The following is a 23,355-nucleotide window of genomic DNA, read 5'->3' as shown; positions in this document are numbered from 1 at the left end:
AATACAATGTCTACAGTAAAAATAAAAATTACTGCGAAGAAAGAACTTGGCGAAGAGCAAGTGCTCAATCATATAAGTGTCTTTATGAGAAGAGACCTTAATCACTAAAGCAAATGTTGCAAACTGGCGGCCCTTAGTTTGAATTCAGAAGTGGACACTTTTCCCCCCAGCTTAGTGCAGAGCCCTACCCTCCATATTATTTCGTGCCAGTCCCAGTTCCCGTATTTATGTGACTTAGTTTTTCCTGTGAGTTTGGAGTCTGCATCTCCCCTTGGATCAGGACACCCCATCCCTGTGCAGGGAAACCTGAGGCCTGGAGAGGCCATGTGTTGGGACCATACTCAGGGCATGCACTGCCCAGACATGGAGGAGGGGGGCATGGGATCCTCTCTCAGTCAACACTGGCATCTAAATCTGTCCCCCCCCCCCCACAAGGGTCTCCTTAGGATGCTAGTGCCTGCAACCTGGGTTTGTAGAAGGATGCCTGCTTTAACTGCCAGAGGCTCCCAGCATCAGCCACCCCATTGCATCGTGGAAATCAAACTCATTGCAGTGTCAAGCTGAGGGTTAATGGAATATTTGACACTCAGATGGGATGAAGGCAGGATTTTCTTGTTTTCCTCATCCAGGCCTCTGGCACCAAAGAAAGGTGTGGGCCAATATCGTGTAAGCAAAACCAGCCATCTGGAAGGCACTGGGCAAGGACTGAAGGGCTGAGCCAAGAGTAAGGAGGGGATGGGGGTGAGTGTTTGGCCCAGCAGTTAAGATGTAGCTTGAGCCACCCATGTCCCATCTCAGAGTGCCCAGGTTTGGTCCCTGGCTCTGCTTCCTGTTTGTGTGCACCCTGGGGAGCAGCAGGTATGCATCCAGGAGTTGAGTCCCTGCTGCCGATGTGAGAGACCTGGGTGGAGCACCCAGGTACCGGTTTCAGCCCCAGCTCCAGCCATTGCAAGCATTGGGGGAGTGAGCCGGCAGATGGGAACTCTCTCTCTCTGCCTCTCAAGTAAACGACTAGAAAGTGATGAATAATTTGCAAATCACTGCCCTCTTCTCTTGCAAGCATCCTCTGCAGAGCCAGGCAGCTCTTGAGGGCCGCAACCCAGCCTGCATTTTGTCAGCTTCTCCTCCCTGCTCTGGCCCCTCTCAGTTGCCTGGGACTGTCAGGAATTCTTCTCTTCTGCTTTCTCCAGACATCACCCTCCATCTCTGTCCCCTTCTCACCCTCGTTTCGTACAGGGCCTTGGAAAGAACAAGGCTGAGCAGCCAGCAAAGCCTGGGTTCAGTTCTACTCCTTGCAGCGGGTGGCCTGCTTCAGCCTCTGCAGTCCCATTTAGACAATGGGTATCACGCCCCTTCATGCAGGGCTCTTTGTGAGAATGGCCTGTGGCACGAATGTTCAGATCAAACCCTCTGCATCTGCTGCAGGGGCGGGATGCCCTACTTTCTACGAAGAGAACAGCTGACCTGGGGAAGCAGGGGGGAAATTCTGGCAGAGGCATCTCACAGTTTCCCTCACCGAAGACAGGAACACAGTCACACAGCCAGGTAAGTCCATTCATCACAACACTCCATTCAAGCACCATTTCATGAACAGCAACTAAGTTTCAGGCTCTGAATTCAATCCTACAAGCCAGACCAAGCCATGACCTAGAGGAACTTTTGATTTGATGGAGGGGTACAGACAGGAAAACAAACTGTTGCAGGACCGTGAGGTCCCTGTAGTACCCTCCTCTCCCTGGCCACACTGGCCACTCAGTCTTTTGCAAATGACACACTTGCTCTTGCCACAGGGCCTTTGCACATCACTTTCTTTCCAAGTGCTTCACTCCAACACATACTTTAGTTCCGAGCTTGCAGAACAGATCCCCAGGGAATCCTTTTCGATTTTTCTCTTTATATCAACTCCCCTTGTAGAATTCCATAGCTCACAACTCTTTCCATACATCACTTATTACAGTTACAGAATGCAATTATTTGACCATGTTCTCATTTAATATTTCTCTCCTGAATAGACTGAATTTCTCAAAGACTGGGACTCTGTGTGTCTGCTGCTGTTGTTGGTTTTCTCATGGGGACTCCAACCCTTTGCTCAGTACCTGGCACCTGGCAGACACTTAAGTAACATGACCTGAAAGAATACAGTAGAAGCAACGTCTTCCCTCAGCTCTGAAATTCGGCTGATTGAGTGGGGGCGGATTGCCCATCAAAAACACTCACAATTGGATGTCCAGGAAGATCCGTTTCTCCTCTCCCACATGGATCTTCCAGATACAATCTTCACCTTCCACGTAGGGCTCCGGCCAGTTCGGGGAAAGCACCACCCCAGCCATGGCAGTGAGCTCCCCACCACACATGGCTGTAAAAGACAGACATTATGTGTAAGGAACCCAACACGGTGTAGTAGGTAAGACCATGGGCCATCACACCAGACAGCAGTGGCTTTTGGGGTCCCACAGGCAGGTGAATTCATCTTGGCAGTCAGGACAAGTGTGTGGGATGACTAGATGAGAGCTGGCCACCTGCCTCCCTTTAGCTGAGGGTTGGTGAAAGGTAGGGAGGAACGGTGGTTATTTCAGGACCAAGGACAGCGCTCTGCAGGCTGAAGGACTCAAGGGCTCTGCTCTCCTGCTTGGTGGGGAATGAGTAAGAGACGGTACACTCAAGTCACGTGAGCCCTGGTGTTGGGCTCGTCTCTGCCAACAACAGGTGGTAGGATGGGATATGCAACTCCTTGGAGCCTCAGCTCCCTATATAAAACAGCGGTAATGCCACCGCCTACCTCCTTGGGTTTTGTTGAGGTTTGATTGAGCGTATTGAGTGTTCACCAGGCATCTCAGCGCCCAGCATGTGGCAGGTACTCAATACGTTAGTGAGCGTTACTGTTCAGCTTCCACTCGGCACTGGGAGCAGGGATGTGGCTCTGTCTGGAGCTGCTGAACTTCCACTTTGCGTTGACTGCTTTGGAAAGTTCTCAACATGGCAGAGGCTAAAGCACCAATAAATTCCGCTCTGTTAAACCAGCACATTTAATACAGGGCTCAATCCCTCACCATGGCAAGGCTGCAATTTCATGCCAGCCACTGTGCAGGGTGCAGCTGCCAAGGAGCAAGGGCACCCTTCATTACTCCACACAGTGCCTGGAGAGCCAGGCTTGGGCTGGCTCAGGAGCCTTGATCACAGGGAAACAGAGCAGAGAGGACTGGGAGCCTGTGTAGACAAGGGTCTACACAGCCAACATTGCCCAGAGGGGTTCAGAGCCCCGGTCTCAGAATGTACAGTCCTAACTTCCATCTCTTCCTCCTCCAATGCGCTCTCTTAGACTTGTCATTTCATTGTCTCCATAACAGGGGCTCAGAATATCTACCTGTCAAGGTTGCGGTGAGGGAAATTCACACACAACCCATGGCAGAGCACGTAATTATTGCCTGCCTATTAATAACTATTATAATCATTAGTATCAGTGAGACTTGGGGCAGCCATGGCTGTTGGGTGGGTTGTGCACTGCACAAGAGTGCACAACAAGGGGAGTGTGTAGGAGCTGATATCCGGGCAGTGAGCTGCTCATCAAGCTGTGTATTATGGGGTGCATGCCTGGAGGAAGGGGCACTTTTTAAAATGTACCCGTTTTGTAATCTCCCCCGAGAATCAGCAGTAGCCACACTGCAAAGACAGTACTCCCTGGAAAGGATTCTCATCCTACAGTAGGTGTGCAAGCTGGGGACATGTCTCCAGCCTGGGGCCTGAATCTCCTCATGGGAAGAGGTGGGAGTCCTCGGGTGCCCCAGGCAGAGGGCGGTGGCCATGCTCACCTCTGCACAGGGGCTCCGTGTCGTTCCAGTAAGGGTCCCGCACATTGATGCACTCGATGATGGCTGGGCCCTGCTCCAGAGAGTGGCCGGGGTCGCACGTGAACTCCACGATGGTCCCGATGTTATAGGTGGGGTCAGACGTGGTGAAGTTCCCATTCTGGATGTAGGGCTCGTAGCAGTGGCCTTTCTCAAAGGCTAGGGTGGGGATCAAATGACAGAATGTAGCTGGGAAGAGTCAGGAGCCGCCCTCCGGGGCTGCAGGGGAGGTGGCTCCCCTCCCTGTGGCTGTTTAGGAAAGCAACACCAGGCCACGTGCTCCAGGTCTGAGTGCCCACCTGCTGAGCTCCCATGGGACATGCACTTGGCTTCTTAACCTCATCTTTTTTTTGACAGAGTTAGAGAGAGAGAGAGAGAGAGAGAGAAAGGTTTTCACCCCCCAAATGGCCGCTACAGCTGGCGTGCTGCATTGATCCGAAGCCAGGAGCCAGGTGCTTCCTCCTGGTCTCCCATGTGGGTGCAGGGCCCAAGCACTTGGGCCATCCTCCACTGCCTTCCCGGGCCACAGCAGAGAGCTGGCCTGGAAGAGGAGCAACTGGGACAGAACCGGCACCCCAACCAGGACTAGAACCCGGTGTGCCGGCGCCGCAGGCGGAGGATTAGCCAAGTGAGCTGTGGCGCCGGCCGACCTCATCTTACTTCACATCTAAAAGTTGGAATTTTTGATTCTCTTTCCTACCCCATAGCTGCAGAGTCCTGAGTCTGTCCCTGGAAACTAAACATTTGCCTATGATGAAGCCAATGTTTCCTGGGGAAGCCAGGACAGGAAGACCCCCACCCCCAACGCACAGGAAACACCCAGGGCCACCTTCCTGACAGGGTCGGCATCTGAGCAGGAAAGGCCCTTGATAATTCTTCTTTTATAAAAGATTTATTTTATGTATTTCAAAGGCAGAGTGACAGGGGTGAGGGAGAGAGAGAGACACAGAGAGATTTTTCCATCCTCTGGTTCACTCCCCGACTGACTACAACAGCCAGGGCTGGACCAGATTGAAGCCAAGAGAATGGAACTCCATCCAGGTCTCTCATGTGGGTGCTGGGGCCCAAGCACTTGGGCCATCTTCCACTGCCTTCCCAGACGCATTAGCAGGGAGCTGGATCGGAAGCAGAGCAGCTGGGACTCAAACTGGCACTCTGATGTGGGATGCCGACGCTGCAGGCAGTGGCTTAACGGGCTGCATCACAATTCTGGCCCTGCTAATTCTCCTTGGGGCAACAGGTGGCAGGAATCTAAGAGCTGGGGGCGGAGCTTAAGGGCTCAACACAGGGGAGACAGGCATTTTGTTCCAAGTCTGCTATGTGGTGGCATTCGGCATCGTACTCAAGTTCTCAGGATTTCAGAGATAATAACAGTTCTAATATATCAGTATGGTGAGGCAGGACTGGTACTAGGTATAGGCTAAGTGCTCAGTAAATGGTAGACCTTGCCACTAATAAAGCCAAAGGCGGTCCTGGGAGAGGACAGGACCCATCTAGCCACTGCGTCCCCTCCTTTCTTGGCAGCACAAAATCCCACCTCCCCCGGACCCAGCCCCAACCCCTGCATGCTTCCTGGGTTTCCCAGTGACCACCCCCAGAGGCAGAGAGCCCCTCCGCCCTTGAGATCCTCACCCTCAAATCGGATGTTGAAGGCTGAGGCTGCCTGGCCCTGATTGGACGTGAACTCGATGCGGATGGTGTGGCCTTCGCTCAGCAGCCCCTCGAAGGGGACGCTTTCAGTTTGGAGGGAGTCGTAGAGAAGAGCCGACTTGTTGGTCAGCCCGCTGTGGACCGTCATCCTGGTGGTGGGAACAGAGAGCAGGGGCTCTGAGAAGTCTTCTTGGGCCCCCAACACACAGCGGCAGGAGGGAGCACGTGACTGCTGTGTGGGCCTGGACACAGCCACGTCACCTGCTTGGACCTGTTCCCTCCTTTGGAGGATGTGACTAAGTGCCTGTCCCAGATCCCTCATAGACTTGTTCTGAGGTTGTAGGGGCAGTGACGTGTGTGATGCCATGAGCCAGACTAAGGAACTAATGTTGGTTGTTTAATTGAGATGCTGGGGCAGCAACAGCAGCACACAGAGTCAGGTGGACCTGGGTTTAGCATCGACTGCAGGACTTCCGAGCTGTGGGCCTCTCTGCACAAAGATGTTCCACCCCTCTGCGTTTCTGTCCCCTTATCTAGGAGGGGGGCGAGAGACCACGGGTGCAACGCGCTCAGGACAGAGTCGGTGGCAAGTGGTATTTACTGCGCATTCTGCCTCCGACAGGCTCTGCCGCTGATCCCTGTACCCCAAGAGCACTGTTGGGGGGAGTCAGGAGACCTGATGTCCAGTTGCTAAGTCCCCATGGACCGGATTTACATAAATATCAAAATATCTTTCGGCCTCCATTTCCCAAATGGTGGAAGGCAGGATTATACCATCTTTCCAGCCTCTTGTATGGGTAGGTTTTGAGAATAGGACCAACTAAAGTTCCCCGAAAAAATAAGTGTTTTAGACAAAAGCACTGGGCGTTTCTTTTTGTGGTTATAAAAAGCCCAGAGTACTTGACTCCTTACACGCCTGGTCTTTTTCTTTCTTTCTTTTTAAAAAGAAATTATGCCTCAGTAGGGGAGAACACAGTATACAAATAGTTCACTTTCTTTTATGGAGTCATAAACACAGATTTTTTTTTTTTAATCCTTTGAGTTTGTTACTGTGATTCATAAAAGGGTTGATTTTATGTTGCCCGGATGAATTTCGGATGTGACCAAGATGCGTGCATGTTGGAGCCATGATTTGTTCCAAATATCTCGCATCAGGTACCACGGAGACGAGTTGAGTCTGCAGTCGAGGTCAAGGGTCACCCGGGGTGGGGAGGGGAACCCCCGCAGTCTCCTGACCCCTGCTGACCCTCTTGTATCTTGAAGGCTGTGCACCAGGACTGTTCCAGCAAAGAACAGAAGCCGCTGACAAAGAGGAAACAGCACGGTCCCTGATTCTCTGTAGTCTATTAATCTTCCAAAAATAGCATCTTTCCAGCTCTGTCCCTGGAATGTCTGCCACCGTAATTAGTTTCATCTCACATCCTTGTATAGTCTGTGGTCAGATGGGTTTGGGACACAATGGGTTAAATGCAAATTTCACATATTTTTTTTTTTCCTGCAGGGCTCCGTGCTTTCGCTGGCTTGTGTGTCTTGGGATACGTCCCAAGAAAGGGCTGGGCTGGGCTGGGCTGGGCTGGGCTGGGCAACGGCGTTGTCTCCCAGACACTCTGACCGCAGGACCCACCCGGCACGCCGCAGATTACGGCACCGCAGTGGGGGAAGACCTCACTTTGTGGGAAACCATCTGAAAAACCCTCCTTCATGTCCTTCCACTACGCAAAGCCCTTCCACACCTCTGCTGCCCACGGAAGCAGCTGGGCATTCAAAGTGCTCAGGACGCAAGTTCTGTGAACCTCCCCAGCTTTCTGTCTTCCTGGTATCCCCAAGAACCCCTGCTACAGACTTCCTCATTCCACCCCTCTCCATATTTTTGTCTACTCCTCTGAGCTATCCACCCTTGGAATACCCCTCTCCTTGTGTTTTTGGGGTCCGTTACCCAGCCTCTTCCTGACACTATCTCCAAGTGGCATTTCTCATCTAGCTCTGCCTCTGGCGATGGACAGGGTGTGGTGCTTTAACTGCCCTTTCCCTCAGTAAAATGCAGGGGGCAGATACCATTGCGTTTCCTTCCCAGCACAGTGGATGCCTCCATCTTTCTTGGTGTGTGTTCACCTTTGACCTCCATGAGCTATTACGAACTTCTTTCCCAGCTGACATCTTTGAGAAATCAGTGTTCCATGGTCAATGTCAACACCTCCCTTCCACAGCTGTTTGTTTGCAGGGCCCCCTAGGTGAGCTGTGCCCAGGGGCCCGTGTGGTCCATTGTGGGAACGTTCACGCCATGCTCACTGTGGTCAACTCCCCGTGCCTCTCTGCTCATGTGTGTTGCTGGCTGTGAACTTAGGCTTGGCTCATCGGCAGCATCGCTCGGAAGGGACACCCCAGGGATTCAGTCAGCAGCAGCGTCCTGGCTTCTCCCTGAGCCTCCCCAGAAGGAAGGCTGGGAACCTGGTGTCTAATGAAGCCCCAGGTTGCTCCGCTGCTGCTGAGAAGCCAAGCACAGAGCAGATGCCCAGTGAACACTCCCCTGCCTGTTCAGCGGCGGAAAGGGATGCCCAGTTGAGAGAACGAGGCAGGGTGATGTCCTGGTACCTTGCTTCCCTCCTGGCCTCTCTCTTCCTATTCTGCTGTGTATCCTGGGGCAGGCCCCTTCCCCCATAAGCCCCAACTTCCTTATCCATAACAGGAAGAGGTGGAAGCCAATGCCCGCTCAGATCCTTGCCATCCTCCAACCTCTTCCTCTCTTGACTTCCATGAGCAAGATTGCAAACCCCTAGGCGTGTTCTAATGTGCAGGGAGGGAATGGGGCTTGGTGGGGTAGGGAGCTGGAACCTCCAGAGGCTCACCTGTCTTTCTCGTGGAGCGACAGCCTCTCAAAGTGCAGGTGCAGCTTCTGGCCTTCTGGGGCCTCGATCGTCCACACGCAGAACTGGCTCCCGTTGGCGTTTCCAGGGTGACTCGGGGAGAGGACACGGCCGATGGTGGCATTGTACACTGCTCCTCCACAGGGGGCTGGGTCCAGAGAGCAGGGGGTGTGGGCAATGGGGGGGGGGAGAGAGAGATGAGTGTTTTATTCTCCCTGTGCCATCCTTATCTCCTATCCCCTAGCTAGGGTGAAGCATGAGACCTAAGATGAGAAAAACAGGGAGCAGGAAGCAGAGCTCGGAAGGGGCTTGTTCTGCCTGGAGGAGGGGTCGTGCTATCTGCCAGCGGACCTCCCTCTATAACTAGAGCCATCAATATGTCTATTTTGTGGCAGGGAATGGCTGCAATTGAAGGCTTCTTCCATGGTGCTAGCTGTGCCCAGACTTTTAATTATAAAATGACGATCAAGAAGAACATTACTAGGCAATTTCCCAAAGGAGAAATATGCTTTTAGTACTTAGTGAGCACTAAAAAAATTCCACCTCACTCCAAATAAAAGACATGCAAGTCGATAGTATACGCTTTCATCTCACCTAATTTGTCAAGATTAAAAGCAGCAACAGAATCTGCACTTGGTAAAGGGATGGGAAATAGTCCCTCTTATTCCGAGACTAGAGAGCACATCAATCTTTCAGGAGGGCAATTTAGTGAAAAGTCTAGAAAATATGTTCAAACACTCTGACCTAGGAGTTACGGATCTGGAAATTTATCCCAAGAAGAGACTTTGGGATTTGCACAAGGACTTGTGGATGGGAGCATTCACTGCCACTGTGTTACTGAGAGTGAAAAGTGAGGCTGGCGTCGTGGCTCAGTGGGTTAAGTCACCCACCACCTGTGATGTTGGCATCCCACCCGGGTGCCGGTTCAAGTCCCGGCTGCTTCACTTCTGATCCAGCTCCCTGCTAATGCACCTGGGAAAGCAATGGAGGACAGCCCAAGTGCTTGGGCCCCCTGGAATTCCAGGCTCCTGGCTTTAGCTTGGTCCAGTACTGGCCATTGCGGCCATTTGGGGAGTGAACCAGTGTATGGAAGATCTCTCCCTGTAACTGTCTCTGTCTCTATAACTCTGCCTTTCAAATAAATAAATCTTCATAAAAAAGAGTGAAAAGCAAGGAACAACATGAATATCTACTTCCAAATGTTTGGTAAAATAAAAGCACTCCCGCTATATAGTCATTAAAGATCACATTCTCAAAGAATATAAGAAAACACTCACTACTTTTTAGGTGAAAAAAAATTGAAGTTAGAAAATGGTCTCTCATATCTGTTTCAATGAGCTATTTGCAAGGATCAATTGAGACCATGAATAGAAAAGTTATTTGCTCCTACCATCCACATTTTTGTATTGAAAACTTGTTTTTACTAGAACCCTATATGAGTTTGATCGTACAAAATCTAATAGGGGAATACTGAAAAGTGATTTGTGCAATGGAAAGAGCCACACAGCCTCTGCAGTTCACAAATAAGGAGGTTGTTCCTAGGAAATATTTGGTTCTTAGGAAATTGTTTTTCATGTATTGTTAGGGAGAGCTACTGTGAATTTTTCAAACCCAAAAAGAGCTGGTAGGCGGCAGGCATCTCTCACAGGGCTGGGCAGGCAGCCCGGGAGGAAGAAGGGTGAGATGCAGGCCAGGTTCATGGTTGGGTCAAGTCCAGTGCCAAGACCAGGGTTTGAAGCCTAGGGAACCATTTCTATATTTTAGGAAGATCAAGGAAGCCTGCAATATCTTCCTTCCCAAGCAGCCAGCCTTGAAAAAGCAGGAAGAATCATTCATTTCCAGAGGACTGCAGGAGTGTAAGTCGGGCAGCCCGATTGGAGCCAGACTGTGGAGGGCTCGAGAGCTTGAACCTGGGGTCCCCACTGTGGTGCAGCGGGTTAAGCTGCTACCCGCAACACTGGCATCCCATACGGACACCTGTTCAGGTCCTGGTTGCCCTGTTTCCAATCCAGCTCCCTGCAAATGCACCTGGATAAGCGGGGAAGATGGCCCAAGTGCTTGAGCCCCTGCACCCACATGGGAGACCCAGAGGGAGCTCCTGGCTTTGGCCTGCCTGGTCCAGTCCCAGCCGTTGCAGCCATTTGGGGAGTGAACCAATGAACCAATTGATGGAAGATTCTCTCTCTCTCTCTCTCTCTTTCACTCTACCTTTCAAATAAATAAGTCATGTTTTTAAAAAGAAGTTATTTTATCTTTACTGTGAGATAAATGAAGTATAAGAAAAACACTTTGAAGTTGACTTTGAAGATAGCATCGAGCTATTCTCACGTGTTCTCTCATCTGCGTCTCTGCTCTCCCACCCCCATCATCTCGTTCTCTGTATTCTCCTCAGCCTTTCTTCATAACTCATGACTGGCTAGAAATAGAACATACGTCTTTGATTAGTTGCTTCATTATAGATTTCTCCCTCTATAAAGTATAGCTTTCCAGGCTAGCATTGTGGTGTAGTGGGTAAAGCTGCTGCCTGTAACACCAGCATCCTGTATGGGTGCTGGGTTGTGTCCCAGCTGCTCCACTTCTGGTTCTGCTCCCTGTTAATCACCTTGGGTTCCTGCCACTCATGTGGGAGACCCAGAAGAAGCTCCTGGCTCCTGGCTTCGACCTGGTTCAGCACTGGCCATTGTGGCCAGTTTGGGGAATGAACCAGTAGATGGGAGACCTCTGTCTGTCTCTATGTCTGTCTTTCTCTCCTCTTCTCTGGAACCCTGACTTTCAAGTAGATAAATAAATCTTTAAATCACCTGCCCAAGGATACACACTCAGAGGAACAGCTGGGACTTCGGCTCTGTCGGCCTCACTCCAGAGTCTGTTATTGGAGCCACTACTCCACCTTGCGTCTTATTAATGAAGCTTTCTGCTAACCCTGAAAGGTGCACGGCACATAACAGGTGTTGGGTGGGTGTTTGCTGAATGAAAAACGCATTTTCCCCCTTTTTGTTCCTCTAGTTCCAGATCAAGACTTGTCAATCAACAGCAGGTGCACATGGAATGTTTGTTGAATGACTTTAGGACTAACTAGGATTTCAGGAAGAGAAGAGTGTGCTTTTGCCCTCCTTTTTGCTATGACTGACAGCAAAGATAGCACCCTAGATTTCAGTGCTTCTTGGGGGGTGACGCATAGAGCAGTAGAAGCTTTCCTTTCGCATCTTACTAGTGGAGCGATTGTCCTCCCAAGTAAGCGAGCTCCGCGTCCAAACCTCACTGGGGCCACGGATCTCATGTGGGTCTGGGATAAGTCCCTTAAGCTCTCTGCACCTGAGGTTTGCCCACCGTGAAATGGGGATAATCACCCCACCCGCCCTGATGGGACCGCAGTGCGACGGCGTCTACAGAGAGCTCGGTGCCACCTGGCACAGCATAGGGGCTGGATGCACAGCACGCGCCGCTGCCCGGTGGCCCAGGAGCCCAGAGCTGCGGGGCTTGGTCCCTGCTGGAGGACCCTGCCATCTGTCCTCTCCACTGCTGCGGGCTTCGTTCCCCTCCGCTCCCTTCTCTGCCTTATTAAGCCGACTGATAGCTCTGTTTGCCTTCCATTTGCCAGCCCTGGCTCCCCATCCATCTTTCTTAGCACAAATGGAGGCTTAATTCCTCTCTGATTTCACACATAGATAAAAATTAACACGAGAGAGGCGCGGAGGCCAACTGCCCTGTGATTTGGATTTTTTTTTATTTCTTTAAAAGAAAAAAGAAGGAAAAATTCCGAAGGGCCTTGGGGGAATCAAAACGGCAATAATTAAATCTCAGAATTTATCATCAGCTCTCCTGCGCTGTTTACATCGCACTTGACTGTGAGGGCTGGAGGGCAGGAATGATGTTTTCCTGTTCCCAGCATGATCTTTGCGCGTGGCTCATAACCCGGCACGTAGTAGGTGTTCAGCTACGACGGGCAGCCTATGCTCTCTGACCAGCAGCCATGTTGGTGAGCCATTCCTGGGGGTCCCGCCCAATTTCCGGGGGTGGGGGTGGGGGTGGGGGTGGGGGTGGGGGTGGGGTGGGGATTGGTCTCTTGCCTCTTGACCGCACCCTTGCGTCTGGTGAGCCCGACGCAGGCACGCACCTGAGCAGACGGGCTCCGGGCTGCTCCAATGGGGCTTGGAGGCATTGATACAGGTCAGCGTCTGGGCACCCTGGAGCTCGTAGCCCAGGTGGCAGTGGAAGTGGGCCACCCCGCCTGCGTGCAGGTCCATCACGGTGACGTCCCCGGAGTCGGGCCGCCGCGGGAAGCTGCAGCTCAGCATGAAGGCTGGGAAGAGATGCGAAGGCAGACAGAGTGAGGCCGTGCGTGCGTGTGTGTGTGCACACGCGTGTGCGTGTGCATGTGTGGATGTGCATGCGTGTGCATGCGTGTGCATGGATGGGTGTGTGCTTGTGTGTGCCTGTGTGCACACGTGTGTGTGCGTGTGTGTGCATGCATGTGTGTGTGTGCATGTGTATGTGTGCGTGTGGTGTGTGCGTGTGTGTGCATGTGTGGGCAGGGGAATTTGCTGGAGATCATGACCCATTTCCCAGGAGCCAGTAAAGACAAGGCCCCCAGGACACGGGAGGACCGAGAAGGGTGTCTTTGTGACTCCGCCTGTCTGCGGCACTGAAGCTGCCAGGCCAGCACTTTCTTGGGCTCCAGCTCCATCCTGTGTAGCCCGGGACAGCAGGTGTGTGTGTGTTGTGTGGGGGGAGTGTGAGTTGGCATGCTGCATTTGCCGCCCTCTCCTGCATGCACATCTTAGGTGGTTGTTAAAGACGCAGACTCTAAGACCACGCCAGCGCCTGAGTTCTCTCTTAATTCCATGTCTGCTGCAAACCTTTGGAGGTCCCCTCATACAGCTGCCCACAGATTTCAGAGACTGAGAACAGAAGTTAAAAATGAATCGTCCTCCAGGATGTGTGGCTCCCGTGGTGTGGACGGCCCACAATGGGCAGATGCGCACTGACCTCTCCCCTGTCTATTCTGGGATCTCGGCAGCTGGCAAATGCCCAAGGGGAACTCCAGGGTCATAGGAACTTCCCAGGGAGGGAGGGAGAGAATGAGAAGAGGAGCAATGGGAGAAGGAGGGAGAACCAGGGGAATGGGACGGGGGAGAGAGAGAGAGGGAGAGGAGAGAATGGAGGGAGGGGAGGCAGGGAGGGAGAGAGGCAAGGAAGAAATAAGAGAAGGAAGAAGGAGGTAGAGGGATGGAGGGAGAAAGGAAGGAAGATGAGAGAAGACAGCCCAAGAGAGGAGGAGACTTGAAACAGTCGAGGAGCAGGAGGGGGAGGCTGGAGAGGAGGAGCCGGGGGGCAGCCCTGGGACCTCGCCCAGGGCCCGGGATCCCTCGCAGGGGAAACTATGCTCGCTTAATCTCATTGACCACCAACGAGCACTGGTATTTTGCTTAATCAATGAATCCAGGCGACAAGCTGTTACGTACGGGTAGACTCTGACCGCCAGCAAGAGAAATCCAGACACTTCCGTGTCAGAACGGATATCTTGACATATTTCTTATGCTCCTTGGTACTCCGAAATTGCAGTAATTACCAGAACTTCTAGGATTTATTGTTATTTAATGAATGCATGAAGAGCACAAGGATCGTGATATAGATTAGAACAATATTTTGACAACCATAATTCTATACGACTGGCTTCTAAAATCGTGTACTTTTTCTTGTGTCATCTTAAAAACATAACTCTAAGGTTTTGCCAAACTGCCAAGGGGAGGGACGGTGGTCTCTGGCTCTGAAATGCTGGAGAATCATTGGCTGCATGGGGAAACTGAGGCAGACAGCCTTCTATCAGGCCCTACCTTGGTAGTGCAGCTGGAAGTTGCCAAGCCCCTCGTCCTGGAAGGTGCGGAAGTAGACCGAGATGGTGTTGGTGGGGCTGCGGACCACCTGTCCCTCCACCAGGAGCGTCTGGTTGGCCAGGACCGTTAGGTTGGGGCCGTCCACGCCGCGGATGGACAGCAGCTCCCCCTCGGACAGGTTCACGCTCTTCACCTGGGGACCGGCAGGGGGCAGCAGAGAGAAACTCCGAGATGAATCCTGACCCTCCCAGGCTGTAGCCGCCCCTCATCCCCCCCTGCAGCGTCCCCCTTGACCTCGGCGGGCCACTCCCACTGTGCTTCGAGTTCTTTCAGCAGGACCCTGACTCAGGAACTCCTATTCATTTACCACAAACCCAGCTAAAATTGCCCCCGGTAGAACAAAGAGAGACCCAGACTAACTAGGATGCTACTAGCTGGCCTGGCTCAGATGATGGTCCAGGGACTTCCTGCTGGAAGAGGCAGAGCAAAAAGAAAAAACAAAAGCACGCTTGCGGGGTTACCTGGAGCTCCACCCCGTAGCCGGTGTAGACGGTCACGTTGTAGGTGCACTCCAGGAAGCTGCTGAGGGGCAACGGGGGGTAGTCACTGGAATCGATGTACCCCTCCGGGTCGGAGAAGCTCACGCTGCACAGAGCTGCGGGCAAGAGCTCGTATCAGGATGCACAGCCTCGCAGACCGGAGCTCCGAGGTGGGCGGCCCTCCCCCTGCTGTTCATTCGAGTGCATGGTATCACAAATCTGGGGCTATTCATGGGGCGTCATCCGTGGGTAACGGAGGGGCTGGGTTCCGCTGGGACCCCTGCGGAGTGCCCTTGCGCAGTGCACCGCTTGCCTCCCGTGGCGCGGTATTTGCACAGAGCCCGGGCACCTCCTCCCGCATCCGACAAATCCTCTCTAAATGCCTGCAACACCAGACCCAACCTGGCTGCTCCATACACAGGGGCCAGGCGGCATTGTGCACAGAATAACCACACGTGTTCAGACTCTGCTGCTGTGGAGGGGCGGACTGCAGAGGGGACGAGCTAAGCACTTCCGCAAAGGGGGGTTACAGAATCCTGCTCTGCGGTCAAGAGGCCTCGGGTCCACTCGCTCCACTCACTTGCTGTGTGGCCTCGTGTGGTCACTTGGGGCAACAAGGTCTCAACTGTTCTCATCTTCAAATTTTTACTTATTGATGTATAGTTATTTGAAAAGGAGAGAGAGAGAGACAGAGAGAGAGAGAGAGAAAGGCAGAATCTCCCACCTGCTGGTTCACTCCCCAAATGCCTGCTGGGAACTCCATCCAGGTCTCCCACGGGACCCAGGGACTTGAGCCCTCGCCCGATGCCTTGTGGGGTGCACATTGGCAGGATATTGGCGTGGAGAGTGGAACAGAAACTGAAACCCAGGCACTCGGTTGTAGATGTGGGGGTACAGAGTTGCTGGCTTCTGTCTCATCCTTAACACGAGATTATCAATTCTGAGCCACAAGGCCCGGCACCAAGCCGGGGCTCAACAGCTGGACCCTGCCGGTGGGGCCTGGGCTTCCCAGGGAGTCCTCCACCCCCATGCCCTGGGCACCTCCCAGCCGGTGTGAGGAGGGGGGTGGCTGGGGGAGTTGGGGCCAGTTGCCTACCTGGGGCCTGCTCAGTGGTGATGACTGTAGTGGTGATGATGGTGGTCGTGGTGGTCTCCTGGCTCTCCTCCGAGGCTGAGCCGGTCAGCTCGTTCTCCCCTTTGTCCATCAGGGTTACAGGGCTGGCGTCCTCGGGGGGAAGCTGGCGGGCCTCAGCGTCAGGTGCTGTGGACTCCTCGGAGCCGGGCCTCTGGGGCAGGGTGTGGGCCACGTAGGGCTGTGAGGTAAAGGGGGCGATTTGCAGGGGTGCAGGCGTTGTGGGGACGGCTCCCTGCCTGCGGTCCAACCAAAGGGGCACCTCTGACGACGGCTCCGCGGCCATGATGTGGCCCAGGTCTCCCGGGGGCTGGGACTTCTCCGTGGAGGAGGGGAGGAGAGCCGGGCCCGAGGACTGGGACCCTGCCCTCTGGGTGGCCGCTGCAGAGCTGGGCTTTGGTCTCAGCTGCTTCCGGGCTGAGTTCACCTGCTTCAGCGAAGGCGGCTTCTTCCGGGGGAACTTGGGGTGTTTGGTGGCCGCCTCCTCGGGTGGCGCGGAGGACAGCGCTGGGAGCTCAGGCCCAGCAGGGGCCGCTGTCCCCTCCGTCTCCAGCTCGCCAAACTCTTCTTCGTCCGACGGGGTGGGATGTGGAGGTACCGCGATCGCCCGCTCCTTGGAGCTCTCCTGGCCCGGGCTGACGCCTTGCAGAGCCTCGGAAGGCAGGAGAGCAGGACCCGAGGGGCTGGTGTCTCCCTCTGGGCTGGCATCTTGGAAGGAGAGAAAAGACAGCAGTCGGCTCGGGGCCAGGGGGTCACGGCTTCCACCTCTGCCAGACGCGGAGGGCGGGCCTCCTAAGGGTGCCATGGGTGGCCTGCCAGGACGGCCTCCTAGTCATCTCCTTGGGGCGTGAATTTGGCCTTGGCGCTGAGATGCCCTGTCCTGCTTCAGAGTGCCTGGAGCCAATGCCTGCCTCCAGCCCCTGTGCCCAGCCCCTGTGCCCAGCCCCTATCCCCAGCCCCTGCCCTCAGTCCCTGTCCCCAGCCCCTGTCCTCAACCCCTTTCCCCAGCCCCTGTCCCCAGCCCCTGACTCCAACCTCCCAACACCCCAGGAGGCTCAAGTACTTGGGCCCCTGCTGCCTACACAGGAGGCTGAGTTCCAGCTCCTGGCTTTGGCTTGGCCTAGTCCTGGCTGCTGCGGGCATTTGGGGGAGTGAACCAGCAGATGGGTGCTCTGTCGGTCTGTTTGTCTTTCTGTCTCTGCCTTTCAAATCAATCAATAGAAAAAAAAAAAAAAAGAAACACTTTTCTCCTGCTTTCCTCTTTCTATTTCTTGTTTGCTTGTCCGAATATTCTACTTCTTTTTCTAAAAAGATTTATTTATTTATTGGAGAGGCAGGGAGAGCGAGAGCAAGAGTAAGAGAGAGAGAGAGAGAGAGAGAGAGAGAGAGATCTTCCATCTGCTGGTTCACTCCCCAGATGGCTGCAACAGCTAGAGCTGCGCCGATCCAAAGCCAGAAGCCAGGAGCTTATTCCAGGTCTCCCACGTGGGTGCAGGGGCCTGAGGACTCGGGCTACACTCTACTGCTTTCCCAGGCCATCAGCACGGAGCTGGCTAGAAAGAAGCAGCCGGGACTCGAACCGGTGCCCATCTGGGGCGCCGGTGCTGGAGGTGGAGGACTAACCCAGGACACCGCAGTGCCGGCCCCGTCCTCTCTTTCTCTTCTTGCTTCATTTCTGTCTTCATGCCTCCCTCCCTCCTTTCCATGAAGACCCCAGAGTGATTGTGCTGAGACCAGCTAAGCACAAGGCTCACAGGAACCAAGAGCTTCAGACCCTCGCAGTCTGGCTGCACGTGCACTGAAGGTGGTGGAGGGCCAGGAAAGCAGAAACGGCTGTAGTGGATGTGATGCTCAGAGAGAGGGAAGCTTGTTCACCAGACAGGATCATCATGCACAGTTGGGCGGGTTGCGCACTGCACTAGGACCTCCAATAATGTAGAAGGAGTGGGGATGTAAACTGAGGCACGTTTTCTTCAAGCTCTGTACCTCAGCTCAGGGTTATGTTACCCTGGGCATCCAGGGGACACTTCTGCTCTTCTGTTTTACAAAATAATACAAATGCAGCCGTGTGGGACACACAGCCAAGAGGCAGATTCAAGACAGAGGGATGGGTGAAGACCCTGGAAACCTGGAGGCCCCGCTGAAGCAAGACAGGAATAGCAAGGGGGCAGGGGGAGCAGCTAGAGGGTCCTTGGGCTCAAGCCAGGCCAGGTCCCCGTGGGCCTCACATACCCTGTGAGTTCCTTGTGACGTGGTTTTGTCTCGGGCTGCTCCTCGGTGGAGGTACAGCCCAACACACCCAGCACAAGCTGAAAATGCCGTCAGCCTAAAAGCTGTGTGGTTCACCGCGTCCACTCAGCACACACTCACTCCAGAGAGCCGGCTCACGCGGGGCTGCCCGGCCCAGCCACAGGGACAGAGGATCACACGGCGTGCAGCCAGCCCCCCAGAAAGCTCCAATCCCGGATCCAACACGTCTGCTCTGTGGAGCACACACCGCCTTGGTTCCACCCCACTCCAGTAAAACAAGTTTAATGATCCCCAAGACTCAGGGCCTGTCTAACTTTTTTTAAAAAATGTATTTATTGGGGCCAGTGCTGTGGTGGAGTGAGTAAAGCCGTTGCCTGCGATGCCAGCATCCCGTATGGGCGCCGGTTCGAGTCCAGGCGGCTCCACTTCTATCCAGCTCTCTGCTATGGCCTGGGAAAGCAATTGCTTGGGTTCCTGCCACCCCTGTGGGAGATCCAGAAGTCCTGGCTTAAGATCGGCCCAGCCTTGGCTGCTGCGACCATTCGGGGAGTGAACCAGTGGATGAAAGATTCCTGCCCCCCCCCCCAACTCTGCCTTTCAAATAAACAAAATAAATCTTTAAAATGTATTTATTTATTTGATGGGCAGAGAGAGACAGACACATATACACCCACCCACCCACTGGTTCACTCCCCAAATGTCCACGACAGCCAGGGCTGGGAACCTGGAAGCTCCATCTGGGTCTTACATGTAAGTGGCAGAGACCCGAGTACTTGAGCCATCACTGGCCACTTCCCAGCATGCACATCTGCAGGAAGCTGGAATAGGGGGTGGAGCCAGGGCTGGAACCCAGGCAGGTGTGAGATGGGAGGCAGCGTCCCGACCAGCGTCCCAGCTGCTACAGCCACGCCCACCTCCGTCTGCCTGCAATATTGGTCACGCGCTGACCCCAGCAGCTGTCTGGTGGAACCAGGCTTGAATTCAGCTTTGTTTACTTTGTTGAGATCCAGTTCTGCCCATTGCTGGTTCAGGGCGACACTCGTCTGAGCCTTAGTTTCCCCGACTGTCAAATGGGTCCATTCTTCCCCATTCCCTAGGGTCGTCCTCACTCAGTCGGCTGATGTGGGCAGAGCACCGAGGATGGCACATCGCCCCTAGAGAGCGCTCAGCAAACGTTGCTGTGGGCACTTCTACCGCGCTCAGCGCCATCGCGGCCCCTCCCCACTGTGGGATGCTGGAATGAGAGAACATCCGTGGTGATGATGACGGTGACACAGCCAGGAATGACGTCATGGGGACAATGCCGTCGACCTGCCGCAAGCGGCACTGACTCAGCGCCCGTCTCCCAGCCCTCTGGCGATGCCATTTAAATTTATTGCAGCCGCTCTTGGAAAGCCTCATTTACTTTCATGGACTCGGCGGCTTCATTGGTAGAGACGGCAACAGTGTGCAGCTGGCACCAGCAAATGCGCCCGTGGTGTGACACTGCTTCCCAGCCAGCGTCCCTTCTCGGCAGCCGCGGCCACTGGGGAGGGGAGGGGAGGGGAGGGGAGGGGCAAGGTCACTGAGGACCAAGTGGGCTTCCCAGTCCCAGGTGGGAGGCATCGCTCAAGGTTGCAGAATCAGAGCTGGGTTCAAATCCTGCCTGTGGCAGTGAGGAGCTGGGGGACGGGAGGTGTGGGCACCCACATTAATGTTTCCGAGGCTTGGGATCCCCTCGTGGGGGAGTGAGTGAGTCTTCCCTGTCGGGGTTAGCACAGATGAGCGGGCGCGAGCGCAAGTGTCTTTCACCAAGTGATAGATGTTGGATGTCTTTGTGGGTTGCGGTGGTAGAAGGGGACAATGGGACAGAAGATTGGAGAGCAAGGGGCCAGGATACTCAGCGCCCCAGACAAAGCTGTGGTCTGGTGGGGAGAGCGGGGATGCAACCGAGGCTGGGGACGTGCCTGGGTGGTGTCCGGATCTGGCCACTGCTGTCTCGGCCATCTCAGCATGGCTCTTCTTTCTGTCTTCTCTGTGTGTCAGATGGTGGTCACAGGACATATGTCACTCTGACATTGCTGCTTTCAATTCTTAATTTATTTTTTTTTTTAATTTGTTTGAAAGGGAGAGAGAGACAGAGAGCTGCCATTCACTGGTTCACTCCCCAAATACCCAAAACAAAGGCTGGGCCAGGCCAGAACCAGGGTCCAGGAACTCAGTCTCAGTCCGGGTCTCCCACATGGGTGGCAGGGACCCCTGTACTAGAGCTATCACTTGCTGTCTCTTAGGGTGTATGTTAGCAGGAAGCGGGGGTGGGGAGCAGAGCCAGGACTAGAACCCAGGCCCTCTGTGATAGGATGTGGCTATCCCAAGTTGAATCTTAACTGCTGCATCAAATGCCCACTCCTGATGTCGTTGGCTTTTTAGACAACCAGGTAAGTCACAGTTGTCCTGAGAGCCATTTGTTAGCCCTACTGAGTTGGACAAAGTGGCTGCTAAGTGTTGACACTGGCTGATGAGTCTTGTTGGGTCCCGGTGCTCAGCTGGTGCCTGCATAAACTCGCCCCATTGACTGCAAGGGAGGTGAGAGAAACAGAGAAGGAGGGACGGGGAGGACGGGAGAGGAGAGAGAATTGTTGGGGGCAGGGGGATGGGGAACAGTTTGGGTCATTTGCACACAAGAAGGTGAGAGAAACCTCAGCAGTGTGCCTTGGCGGTAGTAACGGGGACATTTATGGCATTTTATTTTTGATGTCTTTATTGAGTTCTGACTGTGTGCCATACGTGTACTGAATGCCTTATATCTGTCATTGCATCTAATTCTTACCTAGCTTTATTAGGTAGAACTTTATCTTCCTACTTTACAGATGGGCAGAGATTTGGGGACATTTACATTCAGTAAAATGCAAAGCTGCATTTCAAATCTAGATTTTTCTGACCCCAAAGAACATGCTATTACCTGTAGTAAGAAACACAGGGCCTTGGGAAGTGAGGCCAGGGTGGTGGTGGCATTGGCTTAATGGTTAGCATGCCAGAGTCCCATATTGGAGTACCCGGATTTCTTTTCTTTTCTTTTTTTTTTTTTGACAGGCAGAGTGGACAGTGAGAGAGAGAGACAGAGAGAAAGGCCTTCCTTTTCTGTTGGTTCACCCTCCAATGGCCGCCGCGGCCGGCGTGCTGTGTCCGGTGCACCGTGCTGATCCGATGGCAGGAGCCAGGTACTTATCCTGGTCTCCCATGGGGTGCAGGGCCCAAGGACTTGGGCCATCCTCCACTGCACTCCCTGGCCACAGCAGAGAGCTGGCCTGGAAGAGGGACAACCGGGACTAGAACCCGGTGTGCTGGCGCCGCTAGGTGGAGGATTAGCCTAGTGAGCCGCGGCGCCGGCCAAGTACCCGGATTTCAATCCCGGCTCCTTTCCTGCCTCCAGCTCCCTGTTCTTGCAGATGCTGGATGCTGGGGGGTGGTGGTGGTGATTGTTCAAGAACTGGGTCCCTGCTACCCATCAAAATGGGAATAAAAATTGGATTCCAGGGCCTCAGAGAGCCAGCGGCTTAATAACTTGCTCTGATAGGCTGGGTTTTCCTGGGGCTTCCCATGTGGGAGGCTGGATTGAGTTTCTGGCTCCCAGCTTTGGCTCCAGCGTGGGACCATAGCAGACATTCGGAGGGTGAACCAATGGGTAGAAGTCTGTCTCTGCCTCTCAGATAAATGAATTTTTTTAAGAGAAAAGGACTATGGGGTATTGTGGGTTGGTGTTCTCAGTATGAAGCAGCCTCTTCCCTTCCCCTCCCACATGCTGGTGTCTCGAGGTCTCTGCTGGGTGGGTGGAAGTGGTTCTCTAACCTCCCGGAGGGCGGTCCCACCCCCATCACCCCAACATCCACCCCGCACATACAGACCTCCAGGGAGGGGGCGCTTGGGAAGCTGAAGGTTGGAAAGGCCTCTGGACACTTTTTCAATAGTTATGGGGCCCAGTGTGATAAGCAGATCCCTGAATCCCGTGTGGAAGCATCAGAGGAGGGTAATCCAAATGTATCATCTCCGTATGTTGGCGGAGTCCGGACTCTTGGGGCTGTTTGCAAATATTCGAGAGGTGACTGGAGATTATGGTAGCTCCATTGCGTGGCAGGACACTGGAAATAATTCTCCTATCAAGCTCTATTTTGATTCTGGTTATCCAGCTCTCCCCTCGTCCCCTGCCCCTCACACCCCTCCTCCTCCCCAGGGACCACTGCCCTACTCTCTTCCTCTCGCACACTGACTGTTAGCGTCCACACCCGCGTGGGATCATGCAGTGTTTGTCTTTCTGCACCTGCTTAATTTCACTCAACACAAGGTCTTCCAGGTCCACCCATGTTTCTACAGATGGTAGGCATTCATTCTTTGTAATGGCTGAGTAATATTCCAGTGTTCATGCACACCACCTCTCCTTATCCAGCCGTTCATTGAGGGACGTCTTGGTTGATTCTGCATCTCGGCTCATGTGCCAAGATGGGCATGCAGGTGTCTCCTGATACAATGATTTCATTTCCCTTGGATTCACACCCAGGAGTGGGGTAGCCACTCCACTCTGCTTTTCATAAAGGCTGTGTTAATTTACATTTCCACCAACACTGTATGCAGGAGTTCCCCTTTCTCGGCGTTACTGACAGCGTTTGTTGATTTTTGTCTTTTTTACAGTAGTCATTCTATCTGGGTCAATAGGACATTGCATTGTGATTTTGATTTTGCCTTTTCCATACGGGGCCTTCACGGAGGTTCAGGAACTTGTGACCTCCCCCAGTGTTCCATGTGTGCCCCCTTCGCACGGCCTTCTGGGAGCCCCAGGATGCAGGTGGAAGGAAGTGGGGTGTGGCTTTATGCAGCCGGTGGTGACGCTTTGGCTCCTGGCAAAGCCCATGACCTCCACTGGCAATCCAAGCCCTGCAAGACTCGGATGAGTCAACAAAAGCAGAGGAAAACACTCGAGCGTGGATTCCTGCTTGCAGCCCCCGTCCCCATCCTCTGGGGTCCCCAGCGTAAAAGCTGCAAAGCACAGCGGCTACCAAGCACCGTATTAGGAAGCAAATCCAGCTTTCAGCAGTTCCCGGAAAACCTGCCTGTCAGGGAGAGTTTTGCATGCACGAGGGAAGTTCGCTTCCTCGCCCCCAGTGTCCCCTCCGCCTGAGATAATACACAGCTGGGATCCTGTTGGCCAACTCAAGATTTGGCCAAGTTCAAGACAGGTGCGCGTGCATCTGTGGTTTGCAACAT

The 23,355-nt window shown here is 53.7% G+C and overlaps 1 protein-coding gene across 3 annotated transcripts in view; it reads right to left on the bottom strand.

The window, feature by feature from the left end:
* SEZ6L (seizure related 6 homolog like) overlaps positions 1 to 23,355 on the bottom strand; it is a 192,107-nt gene that overhangs the window by 59,669 nt on the left and 109,083 nt on the right. For all 3 annotated transcript variants that reach the window (XM_070066047.1, XM_070066048.1, XM_070066049.1), the window contains exons 2-9: positions 15,832 to 16,575; positions 14,718 to 14,851; positions 14,197 to 14,389; positions 12,477 to 12,662; positions 8,342 to 8,507; positions 5,478 to 5,644; positions 3,810 to 4,004; positions 2,218 to 2,356 (exon numbers count right to left, since the gene is read on the bottom strand). In XM_070066047.1, coding sequence (XP_069922148.1) covers positions 2,218 to 2,356; positions 3,810 to 4,004; positions 5,478 to 5,644; positions 8,342 to 8,507; positions 12,477 to 12,662; positions 14,197 to 14,389; positions 14,718 to 14,851; positions 15,832 to 16,575 — 1,924 coding nt within the window. The remainder of the gene's footprint in view (positions 1 to 2,217; positions 2,357 to 3,809; positions 4,005 to 5,477; positions 5,645 to 8,341; positions 8,508 to 12,476; positions 12,663 to 14,196; positions 14,390 to 14,717; positions 14,852 to 15,831; positions 16,576 to 23,355) is intronic.

This window comes from Oryctolagus cuniculus, chromosome 21, assembly GCF_964237555.1.
Source record: "Oryctolagus cuniculus chromosome 21, mOryCun1.1, whole genome shotgun sequence".
NCBI classification, from domain to species: Eukaryota; Metazoa; Chordata; class Mammalia; order Lagomorpha; family Leporidae; genus Oryctolagus; species Oryctolagus cuniculus.
The sequence above is the reverse complement of the archived record's forward strand: the minus strand, read 5'-3'. Positions and strand labels throughout refer to the sequence as shown.